A 19,836-nucleotide genomic window follows, 5' to 3' on the forward strand; every position below is an offset into this window, starting at 1 on the left:
ACAGGCCTTTCTTAAAATCAGGTGATCTTAATCTGGGGAAAAGACCAGGGAAATCATCTGATTCAGCTGCTTTTGTTTACAAATGGAAAAATTAAGGACTTCTGTAAGCAAATGACCTCCTGTGTGCTATATACCAACCTCAGCAAGTAAGTTGCCAAACGTGAAGCTATCAGTTGAATGTCTTCTGGTTTCACTCTTGTACCCTTTCACCAAGTTACCCGGAACTCTCTTTCAGATCCTTAAAAATGTGAGCTGGGATAGGTTACTTGAAATTTCATTCTACATTCTTTTGAAATATGCCAGGAAGACTTGCTATATTGTGACCGTGGCTTTTGAGAACATTTCTAAATTGTCTAACAAAAGAGTGTAGATGACCCCATGTTGCTGGTTGTGAGGAGACTTCTGAGCGTTTCTGACTCAAAATGATAGGCTCTCACAAGCTTTCGATGACAGCTCGACCTGTGCACTTGACAGTGATGGAAAGACTGATTAAGGAAAAACGTACAGGGCTCGTGGGCAGTTGCAGTATCATCTACTTATGAATGGGATCGTATTTTTGGTGTTTGTTTGTTTTTTGACTCAGCTGTTCTTCTAGATCGTTGATTCTGCCTTCTCATACTCTGCACTGGTCAATTTGAACTTGAACCTACTCACAATGGCATATCATAGTTTGAACTCTTCTGCCTTGATCTGTTTTCAACACTGGGTCCTTCCTTCATATTGACAACCCGCACTCTTGAGAGGCCTAATTTAGGAAGATATCATAGCTGGAAAATAAATGTTAAAGAGGAGATGAATAATGAGGAAGGATATTCTTGCTTGAGTACAGAAAGTTTGCTTTCCCTACAAATGATTATCCATGAGATAATGGAAATGAATCCTGCTTTAGTATAAATTTTAAGTTCAAAGACAGTTGCAAAACATAAAATTCTTTTCTTTACATATGTCACACAAGAAACTTAATGGCCTGGAAATGTACAGCTTCTTGACCAGTTCCGAGGCCTTTCGTACCTAGTGTAAAAGGTATGCTAACGAGGCCAGTTAACTCTAACTCTGCCACGGAAGCCAGTTTGCAGATGTCAATGCTGTGTAGGAGATAGAACTGACAATTCAGTAACACTAATGGTCAGTTTTAGAGGTTTGATGCTTAACTAGGTGTCTTTACCCTCCGATGCTTGGGGGAGATGTGTGTCTGTGGGAGGGGTACTTGGACCAACTTCACTGAAAACTGGACTATGTCAGGTATAGGTAGAAATCTAGGCTAATTTTTTAATTCTTTTCCCAAATGGTAAGTGTTTGTACTTGTGCAGGGTACTGTTCAACTCTACAGATGTGAAAAGCTGCTGAGTTTTTAGTCTCACCAAGAAGTACATTTTTCCAAAATTGGAATCGATGTGCTTTTTAAAAGTCTCATTTAGGTAATGTTAAGTGTTAAATTTTTTTTAAAGTTTCTAAACTCTGGAGCTTGAATCTCAAACACAGCATTGTAAAGTGATTAGGCTCTTAAAACCAATTGTTGAATAAGTAAACCAACGAACTCATTTAATAAATGCAAATGTCTACCATGTACCTGGCCTTGTTGACAGTGATAAATTAGATATATTGCTGCCATCAAAAAGCTGTTATTCCAAGGGGAGGGGTGTGTAAAGAAAGAACCCATGGGGTCCGGTAACAGATGTAAGAGGGAGCTCGGGGGCACACAGAAGGGGGATATCAGGCACCTAGGGTGTAGAAAGGCTTCTTACAAAAGATGACCTTACACTGAGTCCTACTGGGATGAGAGGAGCTGGTCCTGCCAGCGATCCTCCTTCCAGTCTTATGAAGCTGCACGCGCAAAGGCGAGGAGGTGAGAGGAAGCGAAGTCTGTCCTGGGAGCTGCCTGAAGTTCAGTACAGTGTGGGTGGGAGAGCGTGGCTCAGCTGGGGCCTCATGGCAGTGGAGCCATTGAAGGGTTTTTCAGCGGGATCGATAAGTGATCAAATTACATTAAAAAACAACAACACTTTGAAATTTGGAGGCTAGCTTAGAACATGGTAACGTCAGTCGCAAAAAGATCAGTTAGGCTGAGAGAAATTAAGGAGAGACGAAAGGAACTCTTCTGAAATAGTGTCTAGCCTAGTGTAGGGCACCAATTAAATACGTATTAAGTGAACTGATGAGATCAAAAGTCCTACAGTGTGGTGTTGGAGGTTTTCAAGGGAAGGGGGAGATCTATGCAAATTGGAAGATCTAAGATAAAGTCCATCTGTTGGCTTCTGAAGGATCTGTTAGTTCCCTGAAGCGGTTATAAAGTTTTATGCTCACATGCATTTTCTAAGAGAGTGTTACTAACTTTGATCAGATGCATGAAAGGTCCACGACCCTCCAAAAGATGGAAAGCTACTGGGTTAGATGTTAGCCTGGTAGAACAGAGACCTGGTGTAATGAATGCTCCATAGAGCTTTGTATTTAGTCATTTCAGTCAAGGGGTTACGTTTATGGAAGAAATCAGCTATGCTGGTGACATAAAGCTAGAACAGGTATGTAATTATGACGAGAGACAACGTACAAATTGAAAGAAAACCCAACAGGTTGGACAGAAGTGTATAAGAGGTTGTAATTAGGTTCATAGGCCAGCTGCACTGTAATGGATGTGGAATGGAAGGTGCTGGCCTTAACAATTTTTGTGAACTGTTCTTTAACAGTCTCTGGGCATGGGGGAGAGGGAAGAGCTCCAGGAGTTTTATGAGGTAGGAAGCGTTTCATCACTGGACTGTCTAGGAAGAGGCAGAATCCCAGGTCAGGATATTGTGCAGGAGTTGAGGCCATGTGGAACATGAGAGTTGGGAATTCTGCATTGAATGGGAGGCTAGACTGGCCTTCCAGGAGTGTTCAGAGTGCTAAAATGAAAATGTTCCCTATGGAGAGCCCCAGGGAAAACACATTACATAGACCTCCCTCTGAACTGTCCACAGTCTGCTAAGACAGTGGTTTGAAATTTAAAACTCATTTTAAATAGGCCTGACCTGAGAATCAGGCACAATGGATAACTTTCTGTAGAAGAATAGGAAAGGAAAAAAAGGTGCAGATACAAGACCTTTGCCTGTCCGCGGCCCTGCTGGGTGTTCCAGAGGAATATGTTCTCCCTCCCTCGTTGCTGCTATGAGGGGAGAGTGGCGTCTGCCTGCAGCAGGAGCCCGTTAGTGGTGTGTTTTGCGGCATTTGTGAATTTCCCTTTTAAAAATTGTGGCTGTCTGTGTATCCTTTTCCTCGTTCTACTTATAGCACAGTAAAATCTCAAGGCGCATCTGAAGGAGTGCTAGGGAAAAAGGAAGCCGTTTTTCTCTGTCTCTGTGTTTTCAATGGAAAAACAATGGTTAAAAGAGCTTTACCCAAAGCTCCAGAATTTAATTTTACTCAGTTGTGACAATTTCCTTAGAATGTAAGCATTAATTTACTGAAATGCCCATTTGTCAGTATAGCCATTTTAAAAGTCAGAGGGCAAGAATTGTTTCAATTTGTTTGTTCTATAGTATTATAATAGTTGGGAACTTTTTTTTTTTTCTGCCCACATTCTTTTAACATTAGACTCATTGAATACAGGATTCGTCCTACAGAGTTAGGTGTTTCCTGTCTTGTTAACCTTTAATACTCACCAAGCTCTTTTTCCTTGTCAGAGTGATACATTACTTTTTAAAAAGCTCTTAGAAATCAAGCTGTCTTATTTACATTTTTCTATAGATAAAAGTCCCATTTTAATGTTGAGGTTTCTGTGTTTGCAGTGAATACAATTCATTTGTATTTTATTCATCAGGCATCTCTTCTATTTTGACGCCTAGAGTGAAAAAAATTAAAGATTGCTGGTTGTTTTCTTCATTTGTTTTTTACCTGTCTTGACAAAAATGTGAGAATTAGACACTGTAGGAATCCTAATTTTATATGTTTCTATTGCTGTAAACTAAACTTTTCTGTAATTTAGATCTCAGTAGGATCCTAGGACTTTGTATAAAAGACATATGTAAACCTTCTAAATTATTTCTATTTTTGAATAGGCAGTAGATTCTAAGTTCAGAAGGTATAAAGTAGTATATCACAGAAAAGCTTTCTTCTGCTGCTGTTCCTCCACAGGCACCCAATGTTATCAGTTTTTTGTGTATCCATCCTTCCAGGAAAAGAGATACATCTCTCCTTTGACCTTTTTTACTTATTTCCTCACCAATTAAATCTAGTATAGTAACAAAATTCGTGACTTTCTTCCTGCATCTTTAAAAACATACATTATATTTTGATGACACAATAAGAAGTTGTCTGTTTTCTGTTGGGGCCATGGAACTAGGGTGATGAATGTCAGTCCTTAGGGGAGCTAGCTCAATCTCTGTGTCCTGAGTAAGGAGTAAGATACAGAGTCCCCTTTCCTTGTGGGGTGCCTTCATTTTTATGTGTATAATACAGATACTCTTCCAGCGGGGGCTAGATTAACTTTTTCATTTGTGGTGTAAAAAATGAGATTCAGACCCATTGCTCTGTGCTCTTGTTGTTGAGGGGATTTTAGAATGGAAAAAAGCCGATACAGATGGCTCACGGAGAAGATAGAACCGTAAAGTCAAACTGTTGCTGAAGAACTTGCCAAGGAGCTAGCCTGTGGTGATACGGTGATACGTACTGAGGGGGATTCAGTCAGATTGGAGGCTGGGACCCTGCCTGCTCTTGCACTGCCGTCATTTGGAGCTGAATGATGAAGCACTTGCCCCATGCTATCTGTCCTCCATTATCCACACCCCCCGCCCTGCAAACACTCGCCCACACCCTCCACACACCGAAACCCAAAACCTCCTTCCTAACTTTGTCACTAAGATCAAATACTGAGCAATACAAGGGCTCATAGGCTCCACAGTGGGGAGGAAGCTGAGGTGCACATTCTCTGAGCGGGGAACGTTCTGAATGGGTGGTTATAGATTCAGAAAATCACTGAATGGAGGCTGATAGAATAAACCACCTTTCTTGCAGTTAGGAATTTTTGAGTAATATTTGTTGGGAGTCGGGAGAAAGACACTTCCTTTCTAAAGAGGATTTAGAGTAGAGTGATGAGAGGGAGGAATTGGCCTGCTTCCCTTCCAATTCTGCCCCCCCTCCCCCCTTTTAAGGAAAATGTCTCAAAGGGCTCATGATGACCAGGCACTTCTTTAAACTGACAGCTGCTTGTGAAAGGTTAATGGATTTCCTGGCAAATAAAATAGGGCAGGACCCTTCTTTAGTCATTACCTTACTGGAACTTTTTTAGCTCAATTTTAATTCAGAATGATGCTGGAAAAATTTATAAAGGAATTGATGTGATTATTCATAATAATTACGTTTTGCTTATTAGTAAATATGTGAGCAACACTGGTCACTGACACCCCCACACTCCCCCCTCCAAGGTGCAAGGCCCAGAGATAAGGCAAGCCAGGCCTTGCTGAGGAGGGTGTGTACCAGCAGAGAAACAGGAAGCTAGCTGTGCTTCAGCGCCCAGCCTGCCTGGACGTTTCTAACTCTGGGTCAGGTGTGCTGAGGTCGCACGGCAAGGGACACTGCCTTCCTGAGCCCTGGCAGCCACGCTGCTCAGCATAAACGCTTTAAAGTGTCAGGAATTTCTGTGTGGAGAGAAGTATGACTGCACTCCAGCTTAAAGAGCTTTCCCATTCAGGTCTCTACAGGAGAAGACGAGATCGTCCTGATAGTTTGAGACTCAATGAGTTACCGGAGGGAGAGCTAAGGTGAGTGCAGAGTCACGGTTGGCAAAGGTCAAGGCACCTAATGACTGCAGTGGATGCAGTAATGGGGAGAACACATTGAGATTTCCACCAGGAACCTCTCGGTCTCTAATTAAAGATCCCAGGATTGTGCTTGATTGGAACGGTACAAAACTAAAACTCCTTTTCCCATTTCTTCACAAATCCTGTAAGTTGATTTAGCTCTTCCCCAAACCTGTAGTGTTTTTATGTCTTTAAAGACTATATAATTACCACAGTAATATTTAATACTGGAAACAATTGATGTCTCCCTCTTGGTTTAAAGATAGATTGCTTTGGTTTATTACAACATGTTTCTGTGAGGAATTTTTCTTTGATTTTTGATGGTGAGTGATGTTTGTGGTGAGTGAAGTTTGCGGTGTTTTGTGTGGGGGTTGGGGCTGTTCATACAGGATTCTTTGCAATTGAAACAGATTTAACAAAAGGATGCAGAGAACTATTACATGTAACCTAGGAAGGAAGGACATCAAAAATCTGGAGACCATTTTACCTAAAAAGGTTAGGGGGTTTTGTTTTCAAAGTTAATTTGCCTAAAACAACACAATTTTGGTTTTTGTTACAACTATTGAAATTGTTTTTTAGATTTTAGGTTCTGAAAAGCCCTGCAATTTTAATCTATATGTTAAAATATTGTTAACTTAAAGCATTTAGGTTTTCCATTTCTGAGATGAAGTGTTCCTGTTTTAGTGCTGACAGAAAGCTACAGTAAAGGGAGACTTCCTTTGCTTTTTATTACATACACTGTGTAATACTTTAATTTGTTTATGGACTCAGTTTGAGTATTCCAATTAGATCATGGGAGGGATATTTATATGTTGTGCACTATTGCCCTTTTTCCAATAAATTCATTTTTAGAGTTTGTCGTAAATTCTCTATTTAAATTTAACAGGGAAAAATTGACAAGGAAGCTTTTTAAAACTTCCATTAAATTTGTGTTTTTCTTATTTTTTTCCCTATCTCCCCACTCTTCACCCCTTTGGCAACCACCACCTTGTTCTCTATGGGTTGGTTTCTGTTTTGTTTATTCATTTGTTTTGGTTTTTTCAGATTCCACATATAAATGAAGTCATAGGTATTTGCCTTTCTCTGACTTATTTCACTTAGATTGCTATACTTCAGGAACTGTACTTTGGAAGGGAAACATTTATTTGAAAATTATCCACTCACTACCTTTTGGAAAGAATAGTAGCATTAAAGGGCTGTTATTAACACTAACATTGTTAGAATTTGTTTCCTACTATGTCATGTATCTCTTAGCTACATTTAATGTATGAACTATGAATTGATTAGACTAAGCAGAACTTAAAAGCTTAGGAGTTTGAAATGTTATAAATTTTAAGCATGAAGTTTAGTGAAATACTGAGCTATCTCTTGCTAAACCAGACAGGCTGTTGGAAGTGATCTCTGAAATTGATATTTAGTTATCAATTTACTACTAATCTAAGAGTAAAACGTTGCCAAAAACAGTTCTAAATTCAGATTTGGGATCCTAAGGAGTTTCCTTGTTTTTCAAAAATTAAGATATGTAAAACACCATTTGAGACCAACCATCTTTTACTAATTTTCATACAGTAAGTACACATGAATAAAATGACCTATATGCCCGAGAAGGTAATTACATAGTTAATAATGGCCTTTGGGAAAAAATGAGATTTTTTTTCTTTTGTCTAGAGTTTAAATTAAAGGAAGAGTAATTCTTAAGTATTGCTTGTTCCATTGGATTAAGGGGAAATATTTTTTCACCCATTCTGGTGATACAGTTCTCTAGTGATAAAAAGAGATTTACATTTTTGCCATTTCGCTGTCCCCTAATGCAGAGAGAATGACCATTTCCTTATTTTAGGAATGCAGTGCAAAGCTAACAAAGTGGACAATTGTCTGGTTTTCCATGGACTTTTTATCAATTTAGAGGGGCAGGTGTTTTTCTTTCCTAGTTTTTTTTTCCTAGTTATATTTTTAGTATTTAGTTGGATTCCTTGGCTAATAGAAATCAGGGAGGGTAGGGATTTTTAAATTAGGCACACCTATTTCAGTGCCACACAACTGGACAATTATATAATCTTGTTGAACCTCAGTTTGTTCCTCTTTAAAATGAGGATAAAAAGAACTAACATTGTTGAGCATCGTTTATCTCATAACGTCCTCACCACCAACTTAGTGAGGTTAGGAGTTATTACTATCTTGTAAGTCGTGCTGTAGGGTCAATGCCTTTTATACATTTTTCAATTAATTTTTAGTGAGTGCCTACTATGTGCTATGTAAAGACGTAGTGATGAATCGGACACAGTTCCTCCCCTCAAGGAACACCTATGTTTTAGCACATCGAATGTGACCAACACCTGTTCTCCTAGGAGCAGTTATTTGACTTTAAATACGTGTAATACCAAACATCTTTCATGCTGTCTCGAGTATTGCACAAGACCCATTCCTACTCTAATTCCTTCTTACTCACATGTTCATATTCTTGGCATGTTTATGGACTCCAGCAAAAACACTATTAGAGACTAAAAAGGGTTGTGCTCACTGCCTATATAGATTTTTATTTTAAAGTATTAAATATAACCTGAAACTTACTATATTTGAATACTTTTGTACAATGGAATGTTACCCACTGTATTTGAGGGTTATGTTATAGCAATTTATCTTATCTAAGTAATTGTTACTACTAGTAGAACGTGTCCTGTGGGCCTTTATCTTGAGTTCTAGAACATGTCCTTAATTTTGGCTAGAATCAAACATATCTAAGAAGCAATTGGGAATTATTTTCCTTTATGAAACTAAATGGTAAGGATTTGGATAAAGCATGTATATTCATTTATACACAGGGACTCTCTCTACATATATATAGACTCTTTATACACATACAGATAGTCTTTATGTATCTCTCCTCATATCTGGATAGAACTGACATGACTGCCCAGTTTAAGCAGTGGATCCACTAGAGTGAAGTACCTTACACTCTTCTTCCACTGGGCTGGGAAGTTGACTCAGCCTCACACCTTCACAGGGCATTGACCCTTTCTTCCCTGAAATTTTTGATACCCCAAAATAACATCTAAGACGTGTGTGTATGTATAAAAAAAGTACACATTTTCTGAGATGCCAAAAAATGTATACACATTTTAAGAAATGTTATCTTTGTATTGCTACTCGAAGTTGAATTGAATTACGGTAGCAACGTGTAGTATGATGTTCACTCAAAAGGTGGCGTTAATCAAATGAATACTAGTGTCATTCATTGTATTATAATACAATTTTAATACAGCTTTTTTCCTTAAAATGTGTATACATTTTTTGAGCGAGATATACATATATATATATATATATATATTTATATATATATAAATATACATGTATATATGTATTTATATGTATATGTAAATATGTGTGTGTGTGTGTGTGTGTGTGTGTATATATATATATATATATATATATATATATATATATATATATATGTATGTATGTATTTCCCCCCCATCTCCTAAATTGAGTTGCACCCAAACACATTTTTTTGAGGAAACCCTAATGAAAACTACACTGGAACAATTCACAATCCCACCCTCCTTTAAAATTCTCAGAAGTCACTTTTGCTCTGCCTCAGATACAAAGGATCTGTAAATAACTGATTGGAGACACATCAAAATTCAAGTCTTTGCTGGCTGGATCCAAAGCGTGGTCGAATGCAGGGATTGGCAAACTATGACCCTCAGGCCACAGCTGGCCTACTGCCTATTTTTGTATGACCCTTGACTTTAAGATGGATTTTATGTTTTTCAAATAGTTGAAAAAAAAAAAGAATATTTCATGACATATGAATATTACATGACATTCAAATTTCAAAGTCTGTAAATAAAATTGTATTGGAAAACAGCCATGCTTATTTTGTACTTGTCTATGGTGGGTACAGTGGCACAGTTAACTTGTGACACGCAAAGACAAAAGTATTTACTGTCTGTCTGTCCCTTAACAGACGATCCCCGGTTTAGTGTTAAAATAAAGAACTCAGATCTTTCCCTGTTGTTCATTTAGTTGTGCATCTACCCTCCCAACTCCTCCATCTCCCTGTTTAGATTTCTAAAATCAGGGCTGTGTCAGTCTTTTGAAATGAATGTGAATCAAGAAAAGGTACTTAGAAATTTGTATCCCTGTGTGCAGTTGACTGGATGCAGTTGACTGGAGAAGTCCTTCACTTGTTCAAACTTCTTTATGCTTTTCTTTCCTGCCCTTCGCCTGGTAGAACTGGATCACCAGGAATGGGAGCAAGTGCCAAGAAAAGCAGCCTTTACTTTCTGGTTATTAAATAAACCTTGTGAGCTTGTATCTTTTAAGGCATAGGATATAATCATTTTTAAGTCGTGAGAATGTCCTTGACTTGGTTTGAGGGTAGAAAACTCAGATCATGTGTTCCTCAATAATACATTACCATTGATTGAGACCTTGGTATGGGCCAGGGACTATAATAAGAACTTTCATGTTGATTTTGTTTCTTGTTTTTTTAACTCACGATTCTATAATGGAGAAGGAAGAGCCTAAGGCTGTAAAAGGTGATCATTGGTATATAACCAGTTCCTGTCCTTGATTCAAGTAAGTTCATTTAGTCAACCTAGGATGTGCATTTCCTTCATACCCGTTTTGCAGTTTGCTGATCATAAACTTTAGGCTGAAAAACCAATGTTTGTATTGAAATATAGTCTATTAGGCAATTAACAGGGATAAAATTGCAGCTTTGCCATTTTTGTCTATTCTTATTATTTAATGGTTCAGGCAGAGCGTATTTAATCCTCCTAATAATGAACACATTATACAATTAATAACCATTTTTTCTCTTGGTACAGAAAGTTATCAGTTTGCCAGTGTTGCTTTTTAAAGGGTAGTAGTGCTTTATTATACGTGTTTTAGAGTATAATTCACATATATACAATGGAATATTATCAGTCATGAGAAAGAAGGAAATCCTGCCATTTGTGACAACATGGATAAACGTTGAAGCCATTATTCTGAGTGAAATAAGTCAGAGAAAAACACATACTGTATGATCTCACTTATAGGTGGAATCTAAAAAAAAAACAACTGAACTTGTAAGAACAGAATAGAGTGGTGGTTATCGGGGCTTGGGGATATGGGGGAATTGGAGAGATGTTGTTCTAAGGGTACAAAGTTGCAGCAAGTTCAAGAGATCTGAGGCACAACATAGGCAACAGCACTGTATTAAAAACCTCTTAACTGTTCTCAATACAAAAAAGAAATACTTATGTGACATGATAAAGGTGTTAGCTAATGCTCCTGTAGTCATCGTATTACAATAAATAACCGTATCAAGCCAACACGTTGTACACCTCTAACTTATACAATGTCATACATGTCAATTATATGTATATTTCAGTTAAATTTTTTTAAAAGAGTGTAGTGCACAAGTATTCATATTGTAATAATTCGTTTTACAGGCACACCCCTCCTCACCCAGCTCACTTTCACGCCCCATCCCACCCTCGTTGATAGAGGATTCTCCAAGGCCACAGGCCTCCCCTCACTTCTTCTGCATCTCTAGGGGGCATCCACCAGTGTCTGTCAGGTCGTCACTGTCCAGTGTCCATTCCTCATTGAACGAGGGAAGGAATGAGAAGCTAAACTGGCTCTTTTATTCCCGATTAAACTCCTGTGACTGACTACTTTTCTAGTCTTAATTATAATACTACCTTATAATGTATGTACAGTATCACACGAAGAGAAGCCTAAGAGAGGGTTATAGCTACCAAAGTACAGCTCATGATCGCTTTGTTTTTCTTTGTCAGTCGTTTTGGGAAGCTTATTTTCTGAAAGGAAATCATGTTTTCATCCACATATTGGATGAAATATTTCTATATAGTCAAGGGAATGTATATAAAAATTTAATAGCAGTCTTGATACTTAAAAATTAGATGTGTTCAAGAAATAGTGAAAAGAAGCAAAAAGTCTTTAGATAAGGATTCTTTTTCTGTTTTTCTGTACTGCTGAGAGACATTTAGGAATGAACCTCAACTTCAGCAGATTCAATTTGTAAATTTGTTGTCAATACACATAAAATTTTCTAAATGACAATTAAATGCCAGAATTTTAATCATAATAATTGTTTTATTGGTTTTTCTTTTAAACCCAACATTAAAGTATAAGTTATAAATCACTTATAAAACAAAACAAAGAAATAGAAGTTGACTAAAACTTGTGCTTTACTTACATTAGTTTGGATAGATGCTATTAAAATGAAACAGTACTATTCATTTTATATCTACTTATAAATCTTGGAAACATAGCCACTTACTGTGTATCTGTGCAACCCAGTGGTTATTCTGTGACTAAAATAAACTTTTGATACAAATATTCTTTTATAGAAATTTTATTTTTAGAAATAATTATTAAATATGTTTCTTATAACTATAAAGCCCCTTATTATTTTATTTAATGGTTGTTTTCTTTTGGCTTCTTTATTTTGAGATTCATCCATGTTGCATGTCTCATTAGTTCATTCCATTTTATTGTTGAGTGGTATTCCATTTCATGGATATACTACAATTTGTTTAGCCAGTAACTTGTGGGTTGACATTTGAGTTGTTTCAGTTTCTGACTATTGCAAGTAAAGCTGCTATGAACATTCACGTACAAGTCCTTATATGGGTATATACTTTCTTTTCTCTTGGGTGGAATGGCTGGGTTGTTTGGTAGGTGTATATTTAATTTTTTGAGAAATGACTAAACTGTTTTCCAAAGAGGTTATGTCATTTTATATTCTCACCAACAGTGTTCGAGGATTCCGTTTTCTCCACATCCTCACCAACACTTCGTATGATAATTTTTTCCCCCCAATTTTAGCCCTTTGGGGGGAATGTAGTGGTATTTCATTGTGGTTTTAATATACATTTCCTTAATGACTCATGAAGTTGAGTATCACTTCCTGTGCTTATTTGCAATCCATATATCTATGGCAAAATGTCTCTTCAGATATTTTGCCCATCTATTATTGGGTTGTCTCCTATAGTATTAAGTTGTAACAGTGCTTTATATATTCTAAATAAAAGTGCGTTGTCAGATAATATTTTGCAAGTGTCTCCTCCCAGTTTGTGGATTGCCTTCTCGTTTTTACAAGTGTCTTTTGAAAGGCAAAGTTTTTTTTTTAATTTTGATAATTTATTTTTTTCTTTTATATAAAGTTTGTGCATTTTGTGTCCTATTTAGGAAACCTTTCCAAAATCTACAGTCAATAAGATTATTAATACATATGTTTCATAGAAATATAAACTCATGAATAATTTTTTAAACCAGGTTGGCCTTTCATACCATTTATTGCTTTTCTGGCTGTTATAAGTGCGTCACAGTCCCATTGAACCTTCACCATAATCTTGTGAGGTATGGCGTATTTCTGCTTTTTCACAGGGAAGGAAAAAGACTTAGAGTCACGGTTGGTAACTCGTGAAATATTAGGGCAATTTGGGATTTGATCTCAGGGCTGTGCCCAGTTGTATTTTGTGTTCAAAGTGTGAGCTCTTAACCACGAAACTGAGGCTTGGCTTCTCTTAGGGTTTAGAGTAAGATTTCTTATATCGAAAGTCTGAATACACTTGATCATATCTTAAAAGTTAAAAAGTTACCATTGAACATAAAAGTAAAGGTTAACCTCCTGTGTTGCCTATGAAGAATAAGATTGAAACAAAAATTGAATTTTTCTGCCTCTTCATAGTATTTGCCAGAGAAAATATCTAGGTTTAAAAAGCTAAAAATATTATAGTTATGTGTTAAAATGAATGTATTGCTTAAAATTAAACAGTATAAGAATATCTAGGTTTTCATCTTGCTGAAAATATTGTCTTCCTGTGCCAGGCAAACAGAATATGAAGGGAACCAGACTGAGGTAGGAAGCGACAATGAATCATTGCATGTAGGATATTTACTTACGTTTGACAATTTCTGCTCCTAACTTTAGTTTCTAATCTAACATACAGAATTTTTTGGGACCAAACTGAAATTCTGCTGTGTTGTAGAAAATTTCAATAATATTTCTAGCTGCCAGAAAACATATTCTTTGTTTCATGTTAAAATGAAATGGCAGTAATCTTGGAAATATCGGAGATAAACTGTTGCTACAGGTATTTTAAACAACCATGTTTTATGAAAGGATAGCCAGTTTAAAAGAGCAGAAGTTTTCCTGGATCTGGAATCATTCTTTGTGTGGCAGTCAACAAATACCTTTAAAATAGATTCAACTTGAAATATTAGCTATTTGGCACAATTTGTAGTTTTGGCTCTTCTTAATTTAATGTTTTACTTTATTTAAAGGATATATTGTTAGGTTGTGAGTTTTCTGCATTAGTGTGTAAAATATATCTGTCTAGGCATTGTTGGGTCAGTCTACATGTATTAAGGTCCTACTATATGCCCAGGAAATGGGGATGTGAAGTTGATTAAAACATTCGTTACCTACTGACATGGAACTTAGTGTATGGTTGGAAAAAACAGACGCACAATAGTTTAAAGATACTGTATTGCTAGAGGAATGACCAAGATGCTATAGGAGCAGAGTGCATTAATTATCTATTAATGAATAACAAATTACTCTAAAACTTAGAGGTAACAAGAGTTAGCGAACTTCTTTTGTAAAGGGCCAAATAAATATTTCAGGCTTTGCTGGCTGTATAATCTGTATCACAGCTGCTCAACTCTGCGTGACTCTGTAGCGTGACCGCGCCCATAGAAAATATGTAAATGAATGAGTGTAGTTGCCTGTGTTCCAATAAAATTTTATTTACAGAAGCAGATGGTGAGCCATATTTGACCTATGGGCATTAATTTGCTGACTGCAGGCTTGAAACAATGAGCATTTGTTATCTCAGAATTTCTGTGGGTCAGGAATTCAGGTACAGCTTAGTTCAATGCTTCTGGCTAAAGTCCTTGGCATGAGATTGCTATTGAGCTTTCAATTGAGGCTGCAGTCATCTCAAGGCTCACATGGAGTGATTCAAGAGGGGCGGGTGGAGCTCAAGACGGAAGCCACAATCTTTTTATAACCTAATCTCAGAAATGACCTCTTAATTACTTTTGTTGTGATAAGTAAACATTTGTGATTCAGTAAACGTTTTCTGAATTAAACAAAGGGAATCTAGGAAATTAACATAAAATGCTGTACCTTGTTATTAGAAGCTAGTTAGTAAGTCCAGCCTACACTGAAGAGGGAGGGGGTTACACAAAGGTGTGAATACTGTTAAACATGAGGGATGCTCAGTGACACCCGTAAAAGAACAGTAAAGCACACTTTATTCGGGACCGTCAAGATGGGTATAGAGACCACTGCAATGGTGTTTGCAGTGGGGGAGAGAGATTAGGCTGAACTCTGAATACAACAAGGAAAAGTGGGGATTTATAGCCAAGGAGCAGTGCAGGGATCAGTAGATGGAAAATTACTGAGAGGAAACATCAAGGGTCAGGGGGGTTCTGGTGAAACTGACCTAACAGGATTCTTGCTGAAGACAGCCAGAGTGATCAGACATGACATGGATGATGGTGGAGGATGAGGAACCCAATTAAATATAGAGGATGATCAGATATCAAGGATGGGAGGTTCTAGTTAAACTGGCTTAGCAAGATTCTTGCTAAAACCGGACAGTACAGAGGCAAACATGGAAGCTCAAAAGTCAGGGCCTGGTCAGAAGAGCCTGCCTAGCGGTTGGCCATGGAAAGAATCCTTGTCAGTACCGGGAGGTGGGCTTCATCAGAGGCTGTCGTAGTGGCTGCCTCCCACACTGGGGTAGACCATGTAATTTAACTGGGCCCGGGGATCCTAGAAGAGATGAAGTCGGGATACCCAAGACCACTCATGCCGCATAGAGAACGAGCATCGCCAGGTGGTGACGAAAGTCTGCTTGTTAAAACCGTCCTCTGTTTCTCTTCGTTCAGAAATTATGTTTGTCTCTGAATCATCTTATCTCTACCATTGACCACTATCCTTCAAGATCTGCCTGCACCTTCATGAATAAATAGAGTGCTCCATCTGCCTCACATGTTTTCCTTCCATTCTGCTGTATTTGTTCCTCATTTCAATTTCCATTTATTACTTTATTGCTGGGCTTCAGTCAGTATTTACTGAGTAAAAACTAAGGGAATCTGGGAAAGAAACTAACATAGCGCATATGGAACTTCTGTGAACCTATCACTGTTAGACATTTTCATACATTCTGTTGTTAAATCCCCCTTTTACCCAATTAGTAAAGGGGGGAGACTGGGACCGAAGACCAGGACTCTCTAGCTCTTAGCTAGTTCTTCTCATACATCCTCCTGCCCTCCCTGGAGCACAGGGCGCAGTCTGGCTTATGTCATTGTTGTATATGCGTCTCAGATCGTTTGCTAAAATAGATGTAAGATGTCTGAAGGCAAAGCTGTACATTGATCATTTGTGTGTGATTTTCTCCCCCATTTTTTCCTTCACAGTGGCTTCTATTAATACATACTAGATTCTCAGGAAAAGTTCATTGCATTGCATGAGTAAATGAAAATCATGATAGCGCATTGTCAGCATTATGGTTCCTCATCTTCCCTTGTATCAGCATGGTCCATTGGACATCATGGTCACACATCCAGAGCCATCCGTTAGATTGTGTTTTTCCCTCTCTGACAATAGCCTTTATCTCGTCATCTCTCTCGTGCATCTGCAGTGAATAGTGAGTCTCTTCCTCGCCCTCCGTATTTCTGACTCCAACACCTTCCTTCCTTCTTGGCCAGTCTGTCAGCCTTTTCTGATTGTGTTCAGTGCCCTACACTCTTCGTTGCCAGCTGTTTCCGGGATATTGTCATATCCTGGACTTACCCCTGGATCCATTGTCAATTCAGATCACTCTCAAACTCTTAATTTCTGGATGAATAAATTATATAAAACTGATATCTGTTCTATAACTTCAACTTCTTCCTGGTTACTGCTGGGCCTTCGTCTTATTTTATTGACTTTTCTCATTATACTCGCTGTTACAACTGCTTGAAACTTGTCCCATCATCAGTTTTCTTGACCCCACCCTGCTCTTCTGACCACAACTACTCTCCTACTCTCCTGAAACATGAAAAGTAAATGATGTAAGATTTCTCCCTATATCCTCTCTCTGTTTTTGTTTAAATAAATTTTATTTGGCAATAGTTTTAGATTTATACAAAAGTTATAAAACTAGTACAGTTGTTCCTCTCTTTATCTCAATTTGATTGCTTTGATTTTGGTCCCACCGGCTTCCTTTCATCTCCAAGGTTTGCCTCTCTACCCGCCCACTCGTCTAGATCTTGTCGTGCTTCTCAAAGGACTGCTCGTGTGTGACTCCTCCTCCTTCAGCATCTTTGATCTCTTCCCACTTCCCTTATGTGACAGATGGTCCTAGCAACACGGTAACTTTGGTCTCTTACTACCTAACCCTGTGTGCTTAATCCTCTGCAGCCTAATTTTTGACCCCACCATGTCACTGTCCCTTGTCATCTGAGCAGTCTTGGTTTTCGGTGGGAAACAATAGCAACAGACTCAGGCTAACTTAAGCAGAAAAGAATTTTATTGGAAAGATTTCAGATTGCTTACAGAATTGACAGAAATGGGAAGATTAAAGAACCAGCCTCAGAATGGACCAGAGCCAAGGACAGCAGACATCAGACACCACAGCTAAGGTCCCTCTGCTGGGACAGGCTGGCCAGGGGCCACCACTGAAGTTGTCCTAAGTAAGAGGATGGCGTTGGCAGAGCCCAGGTCAGGTACCAGCTCTACTGCAAGCTGATAGGGGACGGCGTGTCTGTAGTGGGAGCGAGGCCCATCTCCCAGTCTCGAGGGGCTCACCATAAATCGTTACTTCACTCCTTGAAATGTTATAGCAATAATACTTCCTTAAAAATTTCTCCTTCCTTCATCTCCTTAGCACTACCTTTTCTTAGTTTTCCTGCTAGTTACTGCTGCTCTTCATTTTCTCCTTTGTTGTCCTGCTATTTCCAAAGCTCTTTAGCATGCGTAGCCTCAGATACCATCTCTGCGAAAGTGACTGTCAAATCTAGGCTAGGAGTCATTTCTAACTCTTGTTTACTGACTAGCACAATTAATAGATTTCAATTAATATTTGTGAATGAGTAAACAAATGAAATGAACTATGAAAGCAGTTTTGTTGGGTCATTTATTAAAGAGGCAGGAAATCAGAATAGAGTATTTGGATGTTTCTTTCCAAACTGAACTTACAGCCATTAGAATATAATAGAATATAGCATAAATGGGGATTTTTAAAAACAAGATTGTGACTAGACCTCTTTCCAACCCCCCCTCCAACAAGGATCTTGTTACCTAGTTGAAGTAGTACAATGTTTTGGTCTATTTTATAATAATGAGGAGAAATTTCAGTATATTTGTTTTTGAAGGGAAAAAATATGACTTATTATTTTATAAAGTTTAAAATAAAAACAGTGCTTCTTTGATCATATGTACGTAAGACAGTAGTGATATGTTTTGTGGCCACCGTAACCAGTTCTGCAGTACAGCAGAAATTTATTGCTATTACTTTTGTACACAAACCTCTATATTGCGATCTCCTCCTATAACTACTTAAAGAAATCACTGTTGAATGGTATTGAGATGAAATAGTACATTTTATTATCAAAATTCTAATTGCTTTGAGTTAATGGGAATGAAAAAATGACAGCATCGTAGGGAAGACGTCTGAGTACGCATGGAACTAGAAATGGACCACAGGCTTATTTGTGCACTTCTAATTTGTGACGTTCCAGCCACGTTCTAGGGAAAATGAAACGTAGAATTGTTTTTAGGCAAGATTCTTCTCTGTTAATGAGCCTAGGATGGTCTTACGCGATACCTACAGAAAAAGACTGAGATTGTTTCAATTACCAGTTAGAAAGTGGTACATACCAGTGACTTAACTTCCACTCATAATCGAAATGGTGAAGTATCAGACCATTGCAGAAAACCAGTCAGCGTTTTTTAGAGCTTCTGATTGTCGCAAGAACAGACCAAAACAAACAAAAACCAAACCAAAAACAAAAACAAAAATGCAAATATCAATTATGTAGCCAATTTTCTATTTGAAAATCTCAGAAAAGATGAAAAGGTCCAGTCAGAAGCGTTTTAAGGAGTCTTTTCCTGACAGTATTTCCCTGGGGACTACAGTATATAAAACAAAAGCAGTGATGCTGTGTGGTGGTGATGTGAGAAGGGAACGGGCTGAATGGTAGACTCTGGATTCTGGATTCTTCTCCTGACCACTTTCCTCTTGTCTGTCCTGTGGCAGCTGCTGGGGCATCTTAGCTCAGGAGAATATGATTGAAAAGCTAGGGGAGGACAGCCAGTCCCCATTTAAGAGTCTGATTTTGGAATTCAAGCATCTCTGTACTGAGCCTTCTTCAAAATTCAGTGTGCTACATTACACCCTGTAGGAAATGAGAGCTTAAATACATATTGCTGAAGAATTTATGGATCAAATGATATGATGTATGGAATTTGCTTCAAAATATTTTATGGTTGTGGACTAGATATAAAACATACTGACCATGATTTGATAACATTTGTAGTTATCAAAGTGTGGGTTTGATGGGATTCAGTGTACTGTTCTCTCCAATATGTATTTGACATCTTCCGTAATCAAAATTTTTGATATGGGCATAATTCTAACCTTTCCCTCTGATGTAACTATCACATTATAGTTTGCCATTTATTTGGGGCTTATGGTGGTTGTGCTCACGCAGACATCCATGACAGTAGGTGTATAGCAACACCCCTTGTGGTTCCCTCTGCTATCAGCTACGCGCCTGTCAGTGGCATATAAACCAAACCAGGATTTCAGCATTTGTGGCTCTGGCATATGTCATTTTTAGGTTGGTGGGAAGAGGAGGGTGGATGAGGGATAGATTAGGTGATCTAATCTACAATGTCTACCTGTAGTAATTGTTAAGCCTTTTACATTTTGTATTGAAAAAGAGCATTTCCTTAACATTGTTAGAAAGTGAAGTTCTCAAAATGTGGGGGAAAAGAGATTGGACTGAGAAACATGACCATCTCAAATTACTGTTTTTACCTCCATGGGTT

At 38.0% G+C, this 19,836-nt stretch overlaps 1 protein-coding gene across 8 annotated transcripts in view; it reads left to right on the forward strand.

Moving 5' to 3' along the window:
- LIMS1 (LIM zinc finger domain containing 1) overlaps nt 1–19,836 on the forward strand; it is a 154,321-nt gene that overhangs the window by 82,616 nt on the left and 51,869 nt on the right. Inside the window, exon 2 of one of the 8 annotated variants that reach the window (XM_019715012.3) lies at nt 5,663–5,732. The exons of 4 other annotated variants lie outside the window; for them this stretch is intronic. Coding sequence is in view for 2 of the 4 variants with exons in the window: in XM_019715010.3 (XP_019570569.1) it covers nt 5,626–5,732 (107 nt within the window). In the remaining 2 variants the exon portion in view is untranslated. Of the gene's footprint in view, nt 1–5,444; nt 5,733–5,804; nt 5,917–19,836 lie in introns of those variants that run through there. 3 more of the 8 variants (XM_019715010.3, XM_019715009.3, XM_074332326.2) reach the window with 3 other exon arrangements.

This window comes from Rhinolophus sinicus, chromosome 2 (genome assembly GCF_057876585.1).
Source record: "Rhinolophus sinicus isolate RSI-liver-muscle chromosome 2, RSI-T2T, whole genome shotgun sequence".
NCBI classification, from domain to species: Eukaryota; Metazoa; Chordata; class Mammalia; order Chiroptera; family Rhinolophidae; genus Rhinolophus; species Rhinolophus sinicus.